A 17331-nucleotide genomic window follows, 5' to 3' on the forward strand; every position below is an offset into this window, starting at 1 on the left:
ATATACATATAAGCTTTTTGGTCGGTTTATCTGTTAAGAAAATAAAAAAGCTTAGATTTTGAATTTGAATTGTGTATTTTGCTAGCATCTTTACTGTTAAACAGTTAAAATTTACCTATATCTAACTTATTTGATGTCAACTTAAAAACCAAAATACATTTAAACAAGCTCTTTTACTTGAATCGCTTCAATTTTTTGTCTGACTAAAGATAGCTTTTTATTCTGGTCTACGCTATGCACTCATACACACAAAAGCGAATATGCACAGAAATGCCAAAAGATTCACCAGGAATTCTTCAGTGAAAAAATAAATTTGTTTCAAGTGAAAAAGCTTTTGTCTACAATTTTAAAGTGTTAGCATAGAAAAATAAATTAATTACAAAACTTAATTTGTAGAGGCCTCAAAATGATTTATGTAAATATATTTCATCCACCAACCATTATGGTAAACGTGTTGGTAAAATAATTTAAAAGTGATCATTTTTAAACAGATTGAAATTTATTCAACATAAAATTCACGAGTGTCTTTACATATATTTATACCTTTAAATTAAAAAATATCGAAGAAGTGAATGCCGCGATGCTGTTTGCTTAACGTTTGTGTTGGACTTCTGTCTAAACAATTTGGATAGTTAAAAATAGATTTATATGTACTCATCCATATACTTACCTACTTTTCGTAAATAAACGTAATCATAAAGATATTTAAATACGCCAGATTTATAAATAGATTTATATGTGCACATCCACCTATGTAAATGTCTGCATAACGTAAACAAACGTTTTTTATATTAAATGCAGTAAACTAAAAACGGTAAATAAAAAACAGAACAAAAGCAAAATAAAGCAGCAAAGTAGTCAAGTAGCAAACCCTCCAAGTTACTAGGACGTCCATGGGTTAGGCTAAAAAACAACCGTTATCAAACCTGTGAAGCAGGGACAGACGCAGAAAAAATTTTGGGGGAGATCCGCTCAAAATTTGTTGTAGTACAGTCGAATCCCGATAATTCGTACCCCGCTAAATCGAAAATCGCGATAATTCGTAAAAAATTCTGTTCCCTTGAAAAAAAATCCCTTGAAAAAAATCTCGATAAATCGAATTCCCGTCTAATTCGTAAAAAAAAAAGTGATCCCCTTGCCATTTCGAATTATCGGGACTCGACTGTATATGATTGGAAGACAGTGTGCTGTAAGGTGCTTTGAAAAATGCATTTTAAAAAAACTAGCTTAAGTAATACAATTTACATATTAATAAAATTGTTAAACTAACTTTACTTGTATTTTGTATATTTAATTTAATTTAAAATGTTTGTGTTAAGTTCATTATGGTTTCTCGTATACTAAATACTAAGTTCAAAACGATATTCAAAATTTAAAAAAAAAATTTGGGAACTATGTATTTAATGTTTTACAACGGCTCGGTTCTATTTACGATGTACGATATTCATAATTTAAATTAATGGCTGGATCAAAAATTATATGTCTACAAACGAAATGGCTACTATATATTCCGTAATCAGGATTAATCGTATTAATCAGGATTTCATTTATTCAACATATACGATGTGTGTTCAAAAAGTATCGCGAATTTTGTGTTTTTTCAAAAATTATTTTTATATTCATGAATATCTATTTTGTCCCCTTGAAAGTAATCTCCATGAGATATTATGCACTTGTGCCAACGGTTGTTCCAATCGGAACTAATTTGTAAATTATATATGTACTTAAAAATGTGTTTTTTAAAGGCCTAAGCATATAAACGCAAGGAAAAAAGATAAAGCCCCAATATATGAAAAAAAGTTTCAACAAAAAGATTGGATACAATTACGTTGAAGACAACATGCATTTACAGGACTATCTCAGGTATGTTTAATTTTATACTCAATGTTGAGACTAAACCCTATTTCTAGTCATTAAGAACATTTTAAGAGTAAATTAAATGACCTTTTCAAATTAAAAATACATAAGCAGGAACAGTTGAAGCCAATGAAGCAACCAACTTTTAAGCCTAATTACTTCTGTATAGATATATATATATATATATATATATATATATATATTTGATATTATTTGCGGTTTACAAAATCAAATAGGATGCCTAACGCAAGCAATATAAAAATTTCCACCAAAAACTTCAGGATGCCAAGTATTATTATTTTCTTTGCAGAACAAGTAAACCAAACTAAACTTAGGTTTATTTCGTAATGATGTATAATGCAATACTGACTTGGAGCATTATTTGATACAAAAAAATACAAGCTTTACATTCATTAAAAATTTTTTGATTGTTAGATAAAAAAAAAAAAAAAAAATTACAAGCTCAGCAAAGGCTCGTTTACAGTGAGAAGCAGTTTCAAGTTTGCCAAGTTTACAGAAGATAATTAAAAATATTTATTTTTGCATTCAAGTTGTTTTGTATATATTTATACATTCCCAATTAAACTTTATTATTTACATTCCTAGAAAAGAAAAACTCAAGGAGCATACGTTAGACTAGGTCGTCGGATCTCGCGAGGTCAAGAAAATGCCAATATGGCCGATAGTTATCGGGATGTTATCGGGAAGAACGGTTATAGTTATCGGGAAGAACGGTTTTGTTAAGCATAAAACTTAAAGTCTGATTGAATATAATTTTGAACAAATGAATATTCGATAGTTAGGTGGGAAATCGATTAGGTCCTGAGGTCGCCTTGCCCATAAAGGAGCATGCGCAATACTCCCACCCCTCCGGAAAAGAAAAGCTTATTTTTCGTCAGCTGGCTTTGAGTTCAATTAATAAGAAAACTTTAGTTAAACAGGAAAGCTTGCAGAAGCTTACCAATCGATACATGTATTTTATTTCCCTAAAAGTGTTTAAATATACAATAGCAAACTAATTCAACATTTTATAAGTTAATCGTGCGCGTCTTGAAGGAAATATCTAAACTTTTTATTCACCACCAAAAAAAGGATATTTTAAATGAAACAATATAAGTCAACATACATATTCCGAACTACATAAGAAAGAGTTTACCAAATATTTTTGATAAAATATTAATAAGTACGTTCGAATATCAACTTATAATCCGTAACTTATAATCCGTAAAAAATGTTTAGTAAGTATAAGAACAACGTCACATTTCAATTAGAAAGACTCCTAAATACTTAAATATCAATTTTCACAACTACATTACATTTTTATTTGTCTCGGTCCGAAAATATTGATTATTAAATTACTGAGTTTAAGCCTAGAATTTGAAAAATATTGCAAAAACAAAATGTTAACAAAAAAAAAGTATGTGCAAAGCACCGAAGGGAAGTGTCTTTAGGCGTTTTATTAGTGTTCAGGGGATGTTTTTTTAAAGGGTGGAAATAACAAAAACACGTTTCTATGGCACTTAAGCGAAAAAACTGTAAATTGTGCTAAACCTGCTAATAAGTTCAAAAAATTACATAACTGATTTTATTTATCAGAAAAACATATGCTTCCTATTCTATCGGTGTAACAGTTAAATAGTCAAAAATGTAAAAAAAAAAAAATGTACAAAAAGAATGACAAAATTTCTTTGTAGCTTGAACTATTTTATCAATTAAATTATTTTAAATTTTGTATAGTTCCATGACGATTTGACTTAAATAAATATCTGGGGTATTACATGTAAGTTATCTAGCTCATGATGGCAAAAATTTGTTTATTAATAAATTAATACTAATAATATATATTTATATTTAATAATATTATTTTTTAATAAAGAAATTTTCGCCTCAGCTTCTGTCTTAATAATTGTTCGCACTCTCAAGAACTCAATTCTTTCGTCTTGAGCTTATATGTATATGATAAAGTTGTCCGATTTTTATGAAATATTTTTCTCGATTCAAGGGAATTAAAAAAACTACAATAGATGTTCTAAAAATCATGGTCGTGGGAGAAAACACAACGAAATTATAATTTTTTTGATTATTTTTATATTTTGATCTTTCCAATTGCAGCTTTATGATATAGTATTCCGATTTTTATGATCAGCTCAGATCTTCAAACTAGTCTCTCAGTTTTAAAGCTATCTTGCTGAAACTTTCTCAAAAGCTCTATAGTTATTGCATGCAGTATATAAGTCGGAACGGATCGGGCAACTATATCGGATAGCTTCCATACGAGAGATTGAAAAAGAAAATTATTGCTCCGTTATTTTTGATCATATCGATTTAACTTCTTCCTGATGATGTTTTTTAAATTCTGTCGAGTTTATAATAAAATTTTAAGAAAATCGGATAACTCTATCATATAGCTGCCATAGGAAAGATCGAAAAATATACCTATATATAAATAATAAAAAAAATATTACGTCGTTGTTTTTTATTCCACGACCATGATATTTGGAACATCGAGTTTTTAAAAACATTGAATCGCGATATGAAATTGCCCTAGGAAAAATCGAAAAATCTATACATTAAGAGTTAACGGAAATTAACGGAAAAAATGATAATATTGTTGTTTTTCATTAGAAAAGCTTGATTTTTTAAATATAAAGTTTTCTTATCACTCTTGAATTTCGCATTTAAATTCATAAAAATCGTACGACTATATAGCTTTTATATGAACAATCATCGAAAATATAGAAACTTAATAAAAAAAATCGGCAGAGCTTCGATGTTTAAGGGGTTATATACCTTTTTCAAGCTCAAAAAATCAAAAAAAAAATTTTATGATTTTTTTTTTATGTACATACTTTGAACCATTTTTCTGCAAAATTTTGTAGAGATCGGGGCACTAGAACCTAAGATACAGCCGTTCATAGCGCACGGTGTACGGTGTACGTAATGTCCACCTAAAACTTTAAAGGCGATTATCTCGGAATCGCATTTTTGAGAAAAGGTCATTGCGGTGAGCACGATATCTCGGTAACCACTACATCGATCGATTTGAAATTTTGGGGGATTGTTTGTAGATACAATAGCTAGTTCGTGAACGAAGGAATTATATTTTCGACAAATTTTTCTATTTTTTTGGGGCGAAAAACTAAATTATTAGACCTCGAAAAATCGTTTTTTTTTGAAAAAATAATCACTGTAACCGTAAAAATTTTTTTTCGTAAAATCCTTCGTTCACGAACTAGGTAACACTATATACTAACGTAGTTTTTTTTTTCGTTGAGCCGTTTTCTTGTTTTCATGCTCACCGTTAGCCACTACTTAAAAAAGGACTTCTGCGGCAAGGACTATAACTTCCACAATTCTCAAAATTTTCACTAGAAATTTTTTTACGTATTAAGTTAAGGACACGTACTTTGATAAAATTTTTATTGAATTTAAATAAAACAATGGTAACATGCTAAAAAAAAATAAATAAAAACCCTGTATTTCTCTCGTGAAAAAGGTATATAACCCCTTAAGTAAACAAAACAAGAGAAAAAGTAAATAAACCAAGATAAAATGAAAATCGAGTCTAAAAGCTAGTTTTCTTTAGTTTAGAGAACCGAAAAAACTAGCAGATTATTATAATATTATAATTACATAATAATATTGTGTAGTTAAAAAAATATAATGTGGTTAGAACAAAAGCTTCCGCAAACAACCTTTTAATTTGAAAAGCATGAGGAGCCATGGTACAATTATACCAATTATACAATTATATTTTTTGAAAGGGTAAAAATATGGGAGCGAGTCCTAAAGGGCAGCTTTGGGTAAAAACTAAAAATTACGAAACAATTAATACTCATTGTCATATAACAGTCTTTTTAAACCCTATGCACAGTATATGGGTTAAACAACACACTCTGTTTCTGTTTCTTTCGCACTTACGGGAAAACACCCTCTCACTCGCACTCATTGTAGTGCGCAATAGGGGGAAGAAATGGCCGACGCGACTACCTTGTATAATTGTACCATGTGAGGAGCAATGCACGTTAAGGGACTAAGCCCGAACCATGGTATAATAACTACAAGGTAGTCCCGTCGGCTTTTTCTTCCCCCTATTGCAGTCAAAATTAAACAAAAACAACTTACAATTACATGTGTATTTATATGTGATCCGCAGTCGCCAGTGGATCCGACGCAATCCTTAAGTGTTGACGCTCGATCCATTGAATGAATTCCATTCCTTGGCCACTCCTTGCGTAGACCAAAAGCCTTCCAATAGGCATATTACTAAAAAAGATAGAAAATGTATTTGATTTAATTTGATTGTCAAATAATAATAAATTCAAATGTCAATCAGGGTAATTTACCACTCGCAATTACTCGTTTAAACTTGAACACACCGGAAAGATTAAACCTTTTTAGCATGGCAACCATGTTTCTTGATCTGTATGGTTGCTTATTTTGTCGTTTCCAGTCGACCAAATTTTGTTTGATTTTCGCAACAACCACGCGAAAATTGTTAAGTTGTACCATCTTTAAATTGTTTCCCGCCAAGTATTTGGTTACGTACGTGTTGAACTTTAAATTTTAACTGTCTTACAAGAAATCCAGGGGATTGTCGAAATTTGGTAGCACAAACTCGAATCTGAGCGACCGTATTTGCAATAATCCGCCACCAGACACATCACATGCTAAATTTTCACTCTCCGCCAACGGATTTCGAAATGTTAGAAAAAAAACACATCATTTGCATATTTTACTTTATTTTTTTAAGCAGTTTTTTTTACCGTGGACAGTACTTTTAAACAATTACCATATTTTTAGATAAAAGAGTATGACCGATACTTGCATATTTTTAATAACACTTAATTGTCGGAGAAAAGATTGTTCAAGGTTTTAATAACAAATTTAAATTTATTAAAACTTTAAAATTATTTAACAGGTCGGAACAGTTTATTCTTTTAGTAGTATGTTTTGGTATATGTGATACTAAAACTGGTATATTTGATAAATTCAAACGAGATTTCTTTAATTTTTCCGATAACCGTGGGCACACTTATATGTTCATACATTAATTGTTATTGCTCTAATAACGTATTCGTTGAAAAATGTTGATATAAGTAACACATTATTTTGGCGTTTCTGTGACCAGATTGCCAAAATTTAAAATTTCTGCCCATTTCAAAATATGTAGAGCTATCGTTGGTGCTGCCTTTCTAAAGGCAACTTAGAATGTTACTTATTTGTCAGGACTTGGGCGTAAGTTTCTAAGTGTCTTACAAAAATTGAATGAGTTATAAATACATTTGTAAATATAGTTCTAATTATAAAATTTCCATTTTATTTCCAGAAACGGCGATAATGCAAGTCCGTCAGACGGCTGTAAACTTACTTGTCAGCCTCCCTCCAATAGGGAGCAGTACATAAGTCACAACCGTGATTGTGAAAAGAATTTGTTGAGACTTCATCCACCACCGCCATTTAAACCACCTCCTCTCGCCGGTGCTTTCCTGCAATCCCGCCTTCTTCAACACATAAATTCTGGAGTGAATGCATCACCAGACACGGTTGCATTAGAGGAGCACCGTTATCCAAATGTCCTGCAGCGGTCGGCAACTCTGCCAGCGAAACACAGCCGTTTAGGGGCTCGCAGCCGTGTGACTTTTCAAGTGCCATCACTGACAACACCTGCTTCTGATTCGAATCCGCCACAAACTCAGCTTCCTGCCGCTGAAAAGCCCAGAATAGGTGTAGGTCAGAGGGATAAAGAGGCGTGCAAAATGACTTCGGAGGACTTGTTGCAACCGGGCCATGTCGTAAAGGAGCGTTGGAAGGTGCGTTTTAAATTTATGTATTTGGATATTGTGAATGTTCAAAATACACATTTTTGGGTTGAATTTTATTCACAAACTAACATAAGCTTATATATTTATTTGAAGACAAAATTTTGGTATTTTGAATTGGTTCCAAGTTACCCATAGTTTCCCATAGGAACGATCGGGAACGGAAAACAAATTAAAACGCCGTTATTTTTTGCAGATGTTGTTTTCTTACTTCTCTTTCATTTTGTCCGACCTTTAGCAATTTGTTACTATAACAAACAATTGTAAAGTACCGCATTATAACTATGTGTATATGAAGATAGGACTACTATATCATATAACTGCCATAGAAATAAGAAAAGCATGGGAAAGTTTGACAAGACTGGAGAACTAGTATTTTTCCAGTCTATCCGTTTTCTACATTTCATTTTTACCTGCAAGGGTGCATAAAAAAAAAAAATTACATTCTTTAAAGGGTGTATAAGATTCCTTTTTAATGTTTCTTTTCTTGTTTATTATTAGGTGATTATTATACTAGTGAGTTATATGTAAACCCTTCTATATAATAAAATTGTTGTTAATGAAATTATTGTTTTATTTCGCAGGTGGTGCGCAAAATCGGTGGGGGCGGCTTTGGAGAAATTTACGAGGGACAAGACCTAATTACACGAGAACAGGTCGCTCTCAAAGTAGAGTCCGCACGTCAACCCAAGCAGGTGTTGAAAATGGAAGTTGCCGTTTTGAAGAAATTGCAAGGAAAGGAGCATGTGTGTAGATTCATCGGATGCGGACGCAATGATCGATTTAATTACGTGGTGATGCAGCTTCAGGGAAAAAATTTAGCGGAACTTCGTCGCGCTCAGCCGCGCGGCGCATTTTCGCTTAGCACAACACTTAGGTTAGGGTTACAAATTCTCAAAGCCATAGAATCAATACATTCTGTTGGATTTCTTCATCGTGATATTAAACCGGTAATATTTTTTTCTGAAATTATCAGATATTACATAAACTAAGCCATGGTATAATAAGTACAAGGTAGTCTCGTCGGCTTTTTTTTTCCCCCTATTGGTCACTACAATAAGTGCGAGTGGGAGGGTGTTTTCCCGTAAGTGCGAAAGAAACAGAAGAAGATGATGTCGTAAAACCCTTATGCTGTGCACGTGGTTTAAAAAGGACTGTTATATGACAATGAGTATTAATTGTTCCGTAATTTTTGGTTTTTACCCAAAGCTGCCCTTTAGGACTCGCTCCCATATTGTTCACATTTCAAAATATTTTTCTGCAATATTACATGTTACGCCTTGTATGTGCTTGCTGCAATAATTGCAACAAGTATTTTTCATAAGCACACAAGGGTTAACGTTTTGAGAAAAAATCCTCCGCGTACGACCTCTCACTTCGAAATCCCGAGCGCACTGAACCATAGGGGGAAAAAACCCGAACGATTTTGCAGCCGACGAGACTACCTTGTATAATTCTACCATGAACTAAGCAACATATTTACCTTTACCTTATGATATTTTAGAGCAACTTTTCTGTGGGTCGATTGCCTTATAATTGTCGACGCGTCTATATGCTCGACTTTGGCCTGGCGCGCCAGTATACCACTGGCACCGGTGAGGTTCGGTGCCCCAGAGCTGCAGCAGGTTTTCGTGGTACTGTTCGATATGCTTCTATTAATGCACATCGCAATAGGGAAATGGGACGTCATGACGATCTCTGGTCGCTATTTTATATGCTCGTCGAATTTGTTAATGGTCAACTGCCGTGGCGTAAAATAAAAGACAAGGAACAAGTTGGCTTAACAAAGGAGAAATATGACCACAGAATACTATTAAAACATTTGCCATCAGATTTAAAGCAATTTCTAGAGCATATTCAATCTCTAACCTACGCGGACCGACCGGACTACGCGGTAATATCAATATCAATATCAATATCATATCAATATTCGAAAATAAAATTGTTTACATTCTCAGATGCTTATCGGTTTGTTTGAGCGGTGTATGAAAAGACGCGGTGTAAAAGAGTCTGATCCATATGACTGGGAAAAGGTGGACTCTACGGCGATTAGTAACATAAATGCAACAACTGGAAACCCATTACTCCCCGTTAAAAACGATTACATGCACGGAAATATCACACAAATGACTGTGGCAGCATCTAACGCCAGCGGGACGGAATACGTAAGTCCTCATGCCATACAGACTTAACTTAAAACTTTACTAACTTTCGAGATTTCGAAATAAACCAATTGAAATAGTGGCTAAAAGTGCACAAGTTATTCGATACTTAAACTACAATTTTTATAAAAAAGAGGTGATAAAAATATTTCAGTTTCCAATTAGTACCCTACAGAACAAATACTTTTACAATCTTTGGAGCTTATTATACCCTTGAAAAGGGCATTTCGGTCAGAAGTTTGAAACGCAGTGAAAATGACGTCTTGATAATTTTGATACCCTTGTAGCGCGGAAACGGACAGACGGACAGACGTACAGACGTATTCTGATTCCACTCGTGATGCTGATCAAATATATATTTACATTATGGGGTCTGAGGTGTCTCCTTCACTGCGTTGCAAACTTCTGACTGAAATTATAATACCCTTTTGCTGTGCAAGGGTAAAAAAAGTAAGGTAAAATTAACATCTATCTATCACAATAATATTTTATTTCTTATCAAGGTTCGAAAGCGAGCTGACATCGAAACCGCTCACATTACAGCCACTGAGCCCTTAAATATGAAGGAAAAAGTAAGTAAAACAAATGAAATATCTTACGTAGATTTATGTTTATGTGTAATAATTGTAATCTTAAATTTTTTAAAGGTTGACAAAAACTGCAATGCAACTTTACTAGCCAAGCAACCAAAGGAATCACACGAAGGCATTGCACATCTTGGTAATACGGCAAACAATCAAAATATCACTTTAAAGGGCTTGCTGCAACAACAGTCTACGCTGGCTACAAACTCCCAAGCGGCCCCAACAAATATTCAAAGTGCACCGATCAAGTCTCCAACAATTGTTACAGGAAGCCAGGATGTCTTACAGACAGTAGCTTATACAAAGAACTCTCAGCCCCAGAACAACGGGGCTGGATCGTTTTCGGCAACCAATCAAAATAATTCTGCTCCGGTGTACGGAAATTCTGTAAGATAAAAGACTTACTTACTTACTTTTTCTTATTTTTTTTAAATGCTCATTGTTTTTAGTATACAAAACTGGAGGATAAAGCACCAACAAACAATTTTTTACCGACAAATCCGAAGGCAGAAAGCGAAAGTATAGTCGACGTCGCTGGCAAGGGAACATTTGAGCAGAAAAACGTGGATACACCGGCCACTGAAAGTGCAAGTAGAGCTTCCCTTTGCGGGGTCGAACATAAAAAGTTGCAAATAGGTAAACTTAATTTATCGGAGCCCGCCAACAAGCAAATTCAGAAACTAGGATCAGCAGCTTACGACAACTGCTCTGAAGTCCAGCGGTCGGCGGACGAACCAAAATCAACGTTTGGTCGTCTTCGTGTGCTTACAGCCCCTCCAATGAGTGTACATGACTTCACAGCCGGTGGAGTCAGCCTGCCAGGCTCTGATTTATCAGTGAAACCCGAACCACATACTCAGTTTTCAACCAGCGCCAATGCTGGGCCATTCGCCGGCAACAGCTCGTCCTCGAAATTTGCCATGAACCAACATAGCCAGATTTTTGGAATGAATGTCGTGCCGCCAGTAAATCGACGTTCGGCAACATCAACCAATTTAAGGCCGTCTTCCTCTGGAGCCAACACAAGTTCAACTCAGAAGATCTATAGCGGATCGGCAGGTGGAGGTGTTGGTACTGGAAGCATCACCGCCAGAAGCAGCGTTGCTGGTGATCATTCGGTCACCCAATATGCATTAATAGACGACGAAAACGTCTCGGCGTTACAACAAGTAACCAAAGGAGGAGCGCTTACACTGGCATCTCAATGGAAAAGTCAATTCGATGACTCAGAGGACACAACCGACAACGAATGGAATCGAGAACCACAGGTAAAATGAAATCCCTCCACAAATAATTTTGAAAGCTAAAAATGTCTTCCTGTAGTTGTAATGAACTTCTTTTTTTTCTAACAATTTTTGCTAAAATAATCATTTGTTTCTAATGTTTTTAATAATGGACTCGTAAAATGAAATGTTGTATCTTGTTTTAAATATATTAACGCAATTGTTTAAAACCATGAAAAGTATACCACGTACATTTCGCCTCACAGTCTCAACCCAATTTGGAGCAATTAACTAAACTGGATATTCCAATGCCCCTAAATGAGGCCAAAGAATTTTCCCAAAACGTCGCCGTTAATCAAGGAAAGCCTATAAATTCTTCAATAGAAGGAAAAGAGCGACCAAAAAGGTGAGTAACAAAAAGGACAAAATCACTGTGTATAGAAATAAACGTCGTGAATACGCTCTAACAGAACAGAGCATCAGAATTAACATATAGGAATTTTAGAACTGACAAGAAACAGTATCGAAACTATGTCAATTATTATAATTATTAACTATTAATTTTCTATATTTCCGATGATTTTTTATATGATATGATAAAGTCGTGCGATTTTTATTAATTCGAAATAAGCGAGGATTTGTTGTGTCTACTTACTCTTGGAAATATAGCAAAAGTGTTTTTGCTGTTGCAGAAAATATATTATCAAACAATTCTTTTGGAAATTTGGATTTCAAAGGTTTTATTTTTAAAGTTTTAATACAAGGGTCAACAGGGTTCAGTTTGCTAAAATCATATCTCCTTTAATTCTGGGGCATTTTAATAAATTTGGATTCCCTTACCACAGGTATACACTGAACATAACTGGAATCGAAAACTATGAATCGTTAAGAATCTCCATACCGCACTGCTGGTCTGAGCCTGCTATTGGTAATGTATTGCGTCAAGACTTGGAGCCACCGGCTGTGCAACAAGCCGCATTTGATGATACAGTAAGCATTCTAAATAAATTCCCTTTATTTTGTTACAATTTTATGGGAAGACGTTTTTAGACATACCAAAAGAATAAAAGTAAAACAGAGGTTGAATTAAACGAGTATACTTTCTCTAAATTAAAAGCTAATAAATAAAAATGATTTAATTTTCAGGTATATCGCATGGATATAGCGAGGAATATTTGCGTGCGAGAATCTTATTCGGAAATAAATCCCAATCCCTTGGAAAAATCTAAGCCTACTAAATCTGTCTTACCTTTACCCTTCAAAGAAGACAAGACGTTTCAGTCAAATACATCAGCTAATGGTCGAACTATATCTTATCATCGGAGTAGCCTTCCCAATGTTACAATTTCCGATATTATCCATGAAAAACCGACACAATCGAGCTCAGACGCTATGCTGGTGGAGGACTCCAACAAACCCTGGGATGTACAGACAATTTCTTGCCAAAGAAGTAAATTGGCGTTGGGCCCAGTACACCAGGAAAACAACGGATGCATTAGTGGTCGACTGGAGATTCGTGTTATTCCAAAAGGTATTTGGTGAACATATTTTGTTTTTTATTCAAGTTACTCGCGGAGTAAAAGGAAAAGTGTACAACAGGTAGAAAGAATTAGTTGATACATTAAGCATATATTCTTTATGAGAGTCCCTATGCACTAGGGAGATGTATAATAGACTAGCGACCCAGGCAAACGTTGTTTTGCCGTGTAAATAATTTTTAGTGTAGGATAAAAACAACTAACATATTATAATTCTTTCCCTTCCTATTCCCCATCCCTATCCCCTTAAAAAAAGTGTTTTTTTTTTGCTAAAATTAAACAGTAAGAATAAAGATTATTTCTCTGACAACCTATTATAAACCTGACATAAACATTAACAAGATTTATAACCCTTTTCATAAAAACAGAAGTATTGGTTATTATAAAACTGTTTTTATTTTATTAAAAAAGAGTAATAAATTATATATTTTGGTATTTCTTTTAGAAACCTCGCAACTTGAAGATTCAGTCTACTATGATGCATTGGCAGCTGTTAAAATTACCCCAACAGCAAATCAAACACCCGCTTTTTTACCCAAGGTCCCAATTTTCTGTGATGAAATAGAAGCAAAAGCTACACCAGTAACTTCTTTGACAAACACAATCAATACCTTTACGATACCAAATCAAAAACACAGTTCAGAAGCATCTCAATCTCAAGAAGCTCATTTCCGTAGAGCACATTCGGTCGGAATCGATAAGCCAAAGCTCAATGGAAATAGTGAAATAAGCAATTCAATGAAAAATCAAGAAAACATTTATGCAAATGACTCTAAAACTCCATTGCCTAGAAACAGTGATGCCGGATTCGAGGAGACTTCGTTGGAATGTGAGCTTCCCTTATTGAATCCCAGCAAAATACCAGTACGCCAATCAAAATGTGCATCGTGGGCGGGTTCTGATACAACAACCAACTCATCTAAGACATTTCAGTGCCTAGGAGGTCCACTGAAAATCTCTGAAAATCCACAATTTGACACGCCAAACTCAGAAACTGATCTTACTCCTGTTTGCAAAAACTCATATTCCATTGCCTTAGAACATCCTCCTAATATGACGGATCTTACACCAGGTTTGTCCTATTTGTAAATAATATGGTATAGCTTTAATATGCAGTCGAAGAAACAATCATAAGAGCCTTTATTATTATCTTTTCCATGAAACGTATGTGGTTTATTGAACTAGGCTTACGGCGTCGAAGAGAATCCACTGAAGGAAAGTACGTCACTGACCCAACTCAATTGCAATTAAAGTTTCCAAGACCTAGATCGCGAACTTGCAGCAGGTAAGCTATTAATTTAAATAAATAAATAAAGTTCTGGTCACATATCTATCTCTTTGAAGGACACGTGGCATTCCCAATGCAATGCTAGGGAATTTGGATGACAACGCTACTTTTGTGACCCCTGAAAGAAATAAACAAATTGGAGCCCAGTTTGTTGAAAACGAAGAACCTAGTACCATTGCATTGAGTGAATGTTCCACTGAGGAGCAGCCGAAGTGTAACATTTCGCCACCACCGGGGGATCCTAAAATTGAAAACAGTGCAAGGCTGCGTCGTTATAGGCATAACTTAGAATAAACTGAGGCAAACCCCCCCACTTACGCTTCAGAACAGTAATTCATGAGGCTTTGTAACTTAAACTGTCAATATATTTTGTGTACAGCTGTTAAGCAAACCAAACAGTTGCAGATACATCCTTCATTTTTGAGTGTCATCCAATTCTTATTGCAAGGAACTTACTTTGTTTTCTAAACTCAAGTTTAACTAGAAAAAAATTCACGAAAGACCCGTCGTTATCTTAGTTAGGGAACACTTTTAATTTTGCAGTCTTTGTTATCCCAATTAAAAATGTATACTTTAATTTAAACAAGATAATGTTTAAGAATTCTTAATGAATGCAGAAAACTGACCTCTAAATTAGCCTACTAAATAGAAAAAAAATGAAACCTTTCTAAAAATAGGTAATAAATTATATTTTGAAAGTCTGGTTTCAAAATTTGTTTCCAAATTGCAGTCTAATTTGTTCTTACAGATTTGAAACTGAACAATTCCTAACTAAGTTAAGAAAACAGTTTTCACTTAATAGACAATTTTTTCAGTTCAGTTTTATCAATTACCATAGGGATATATACCAATAAAAATTAATGAAGAAATAATGTGTGAGACATTTTATGAATAGGCATGTGCGTTCGCATTTAATGTTTAAACCTTTTTACTGTTAACAATCGCTCTTTGTTATAATTCTTCTCGAAATTCGTTTGTACTCCGATAGTTTAATGCTTCTCGCCTATGTTCGGTTTGACCCTAATCGTCTCTCTTTCATTTTACCAATGGATATTGAATTTTTTGTTAATAAATAAATAATCGAAAAAATAACTAAATAAAATTGAAGTTTTCTCTCTTACTTAATATTTTGTTGTTATCGTCTTAATCGTTTTATCGTAACTTACAATCAATCAAATTTGTGCACAATCTACTCTTGGGTACCTAACTCAAATTTAGGAAACTCACGATCTCTTCTATAGAACAATATTCTGATTATAGGACCCCGGTACAACTTTTATTGTTATATTTTACAAATTGTTTTTATATTCTGATTTAATTTTTAACATTTAAGGAGCACTGTTATGACAAGGATATAGTTTGCTTAAAACTTATTGCTTATATTTTCAAATTGATTGGCCTGATGAACACATTGAATTGCTCTCAATAAATAATGATATTAGGTATAAAGTGCACAACTTAAAAGTGAAAGTCAGTAGATTTGGATGGGATGTAATTTATTTCAATTAAAACCGTAAATTTATAGTTGAATATACTTAAATCGTGTTGAAGCTTCATGGTATAATATTTCCGACCTACTTTTAAATGATGATTTTTTTCTTTAAAGCTATCTTAAAAATCAATGCAGATTATCTACCCCATAAAGATGTATTTTTTTTTAAATTTTTTGGTTTCAAAAACAATTGTGCATTTTTATATTTGTCTTATATATGAATTTTTAACAAAGTTCTGGCACATTCGGTCTTTTTAAACTTTTTTTTTCGGATTTTTACAGCAAAATCTAATTTCTTACTTTGAATATATTTATATATATAATATAACATTAAACAACAAATATTACAGGCCTCAGGTGTTTTCTCCATTAGCTAATTGTTATTTTTGATTTTTTTATGTAATACTTTTAGTATAGAAATCTGTTACAATCAAGTTGAAGACGATTTACCAAGACTTAAATTTCTGTTGTTAATAATAACATAAACAAATAATAATTCACCAAAGTATTGAATTTATACTTTGTTATTTAGTAGTACATATAAGTATACTCGAGATACTCTAGTAGTAATTTTATTTTCGGAGATAATATATGTTGTTTCTAATAAGCTTACAAAGTGCTTTCTATGAATCTTAGTTTTTAAAGTTATTTTAGTAAGCCTACATTATAAGAACGTTATTGATTTTTTGTATATATTACGCTATTATTGCAAATGTAATAGATGAAATTAACCTCAATAAACTCATCCAGTATGCCATGTAACAAATAAAAAGTATTTCAATTGACTATATTTTGTTTGTACAAAAAAGGTTGATTTTAAACGTACACTAGTATGACTGGTAATGTAGTCAGTTTTCTAAAGCTAAAAGTTAATTTACTGAAATTAGGTTGATCTAGACATGTACGGCTGTCCGCAAATCTATTTCGATCTTCTAAAAGACCTAAAGTTATCGAAAATTTTTCGTAATATGATTATTAATGTCGGTCCTCGGTCGTGCTGCGTGCAAAAGGAATTAACGGTACAGCGCCGAAGTGTGGAAGCTGTGGTGCCGTGCGCATAGGCACAGTCAACGATAAGCGAAACGCGAGTAAAACGTGAAACCACCGATAACCGATAAAAATACAAATTCGTTTTGTTGAATTTTTCAAAGGTCATGTCGACATCCTCGTGAATCCTTAAACTAAAATAGTCAGGCAGTTTCTTAAGGGAGACAGTCTGCAAACTGCGTACTATTTTATTAGCATTAAAAAGCGTTCTGAGTTTATTTTTTTAAATGGGCCTTTTATTTAATTACTTAAACCGTTGTCATTAACGTATTTTATCCGATTATTTTGAAGATGGCATAAATATTGAGAAATACATAT

At 33.5% G+C, this 17331-nt stretch overlaps 1 protein-coding gene and 1 long non-coding RNA gene across 6 annotated transcripts; one reads left to right on the forward strand and one right to left on the reverse strand.

Annotated features, from left to right (window-relative positions):
- The first annotated feature begins 250 nt into the window (after positions 1 to 250).
- Positions 251 to 14870, forward strand: LOC108095018 (tau-tubulin kinase homolog Asator). 3 transcript variants are annotated; one of them, XM_043207606.1, is made up of 15 exons: positions 251 to 415; positions 1746 to 1863; positions 7187 to 7670; positions 8264 to 8629; positions 9184 to 9573; positions 9638 to 9844; positions 10345 to 10413; positions 10489 to 10812; positions 10875 to 11693; positions 11915 to 12054; positions 12494 to 12638; positions 12795 to 13179; positions 13632 to 14258; positions 14372 to 14471; positions 14531 to 14870. In XM_043207606.1, the coding sequence occupies exons 2-15, from the start codon at positions 1790 to 1792 to the stop codon at positions 14766 to 14768; spliced, it is 4368 nt and encodes a 1455-aa protein (XP_043063541.1). In that variant the 5' UTR covers positions 251 to 415; positions 1746 to 1789; the 3' UTR covers positions 14769 to 14870. The 3 variants fall into 3 exon arrangements, with proteins under 3 accessions (XP_043063541.1, XP_017051371.1, XP_017051372.1); XM_017195882.2 differs by lacking the exon at positions 251 to 415 and having other exon boundaries at positions 1675 to 1863; XM_017195883.2 differs by lacking the exons at positions 251 to 415; positions 11915 to 12054; positions 12494 to 12638.
- LOC108095020 lies at positions 515 to 7091 on the reverse strand. Of its 3 annotated transcripts, none has more exons than XR_001771591.1 (3): positions 6204 to 7091; positions 5983 to 6123; positions 515 to 762 (listed from the first exon to the last, which is right to left on the reverse strand). It is a non-coding gene; the product is annotated as an uncharacterized LOC108095020 (long non-coding RNA). The 3 variants fall into 3 exon arrangements; XR_001771592.1 differs by having other exon boundaries at positions 515 to 615; positions 671 to 762; positions 5983 to 7091; XR_001771590.1 differs by having other exon boundaries at positions 5983 to 7091.
- Positions 14871 to 17331: the final 2461 nt, after the last annotated feature.

This window comes from Drosophila ficusphila, unplaced genomic scaffold, assembly GCF_018152265.1.
Source record: "Drosophila ficusphila isolate 14025-0441.05 unplaced genomic scaffold, ASM1815226v1 contig_220, whole genome shotgun sequence".
In the NCBI taxonomy this organism is placed as follows: Eukaryota; Metazoa; Arthropoda; class Insecta; order Diptera; family Drosophilidae; genus Drosophila; species Drosophila ficusphila.

Excerpts from the sequence above, each read along its gene's own strand:
- LOC108095018 (XM_043207606.1), top strand. The coding sequence starts at position 1,790 with ATGAAAAAAAGTTTCAACAAAAAGATTGGATACAATTACGTTGAAGAC. Across the intron at positions 12,055-12,493 it reads GGAAAAGAGCGACCAAAAAG|GTATACACTGAACATAACTG; the intron begins GTGAGTAACAAA and ends CCCTTACCACAG. Across the intron at positions 14,472-14,530 it reads AGATCGCGAACTTGCAGCAG|GACACGTGGCATTCCCAATG; the intron begins GTAAGCTATTAA and ends ATCTCTTTGAAG.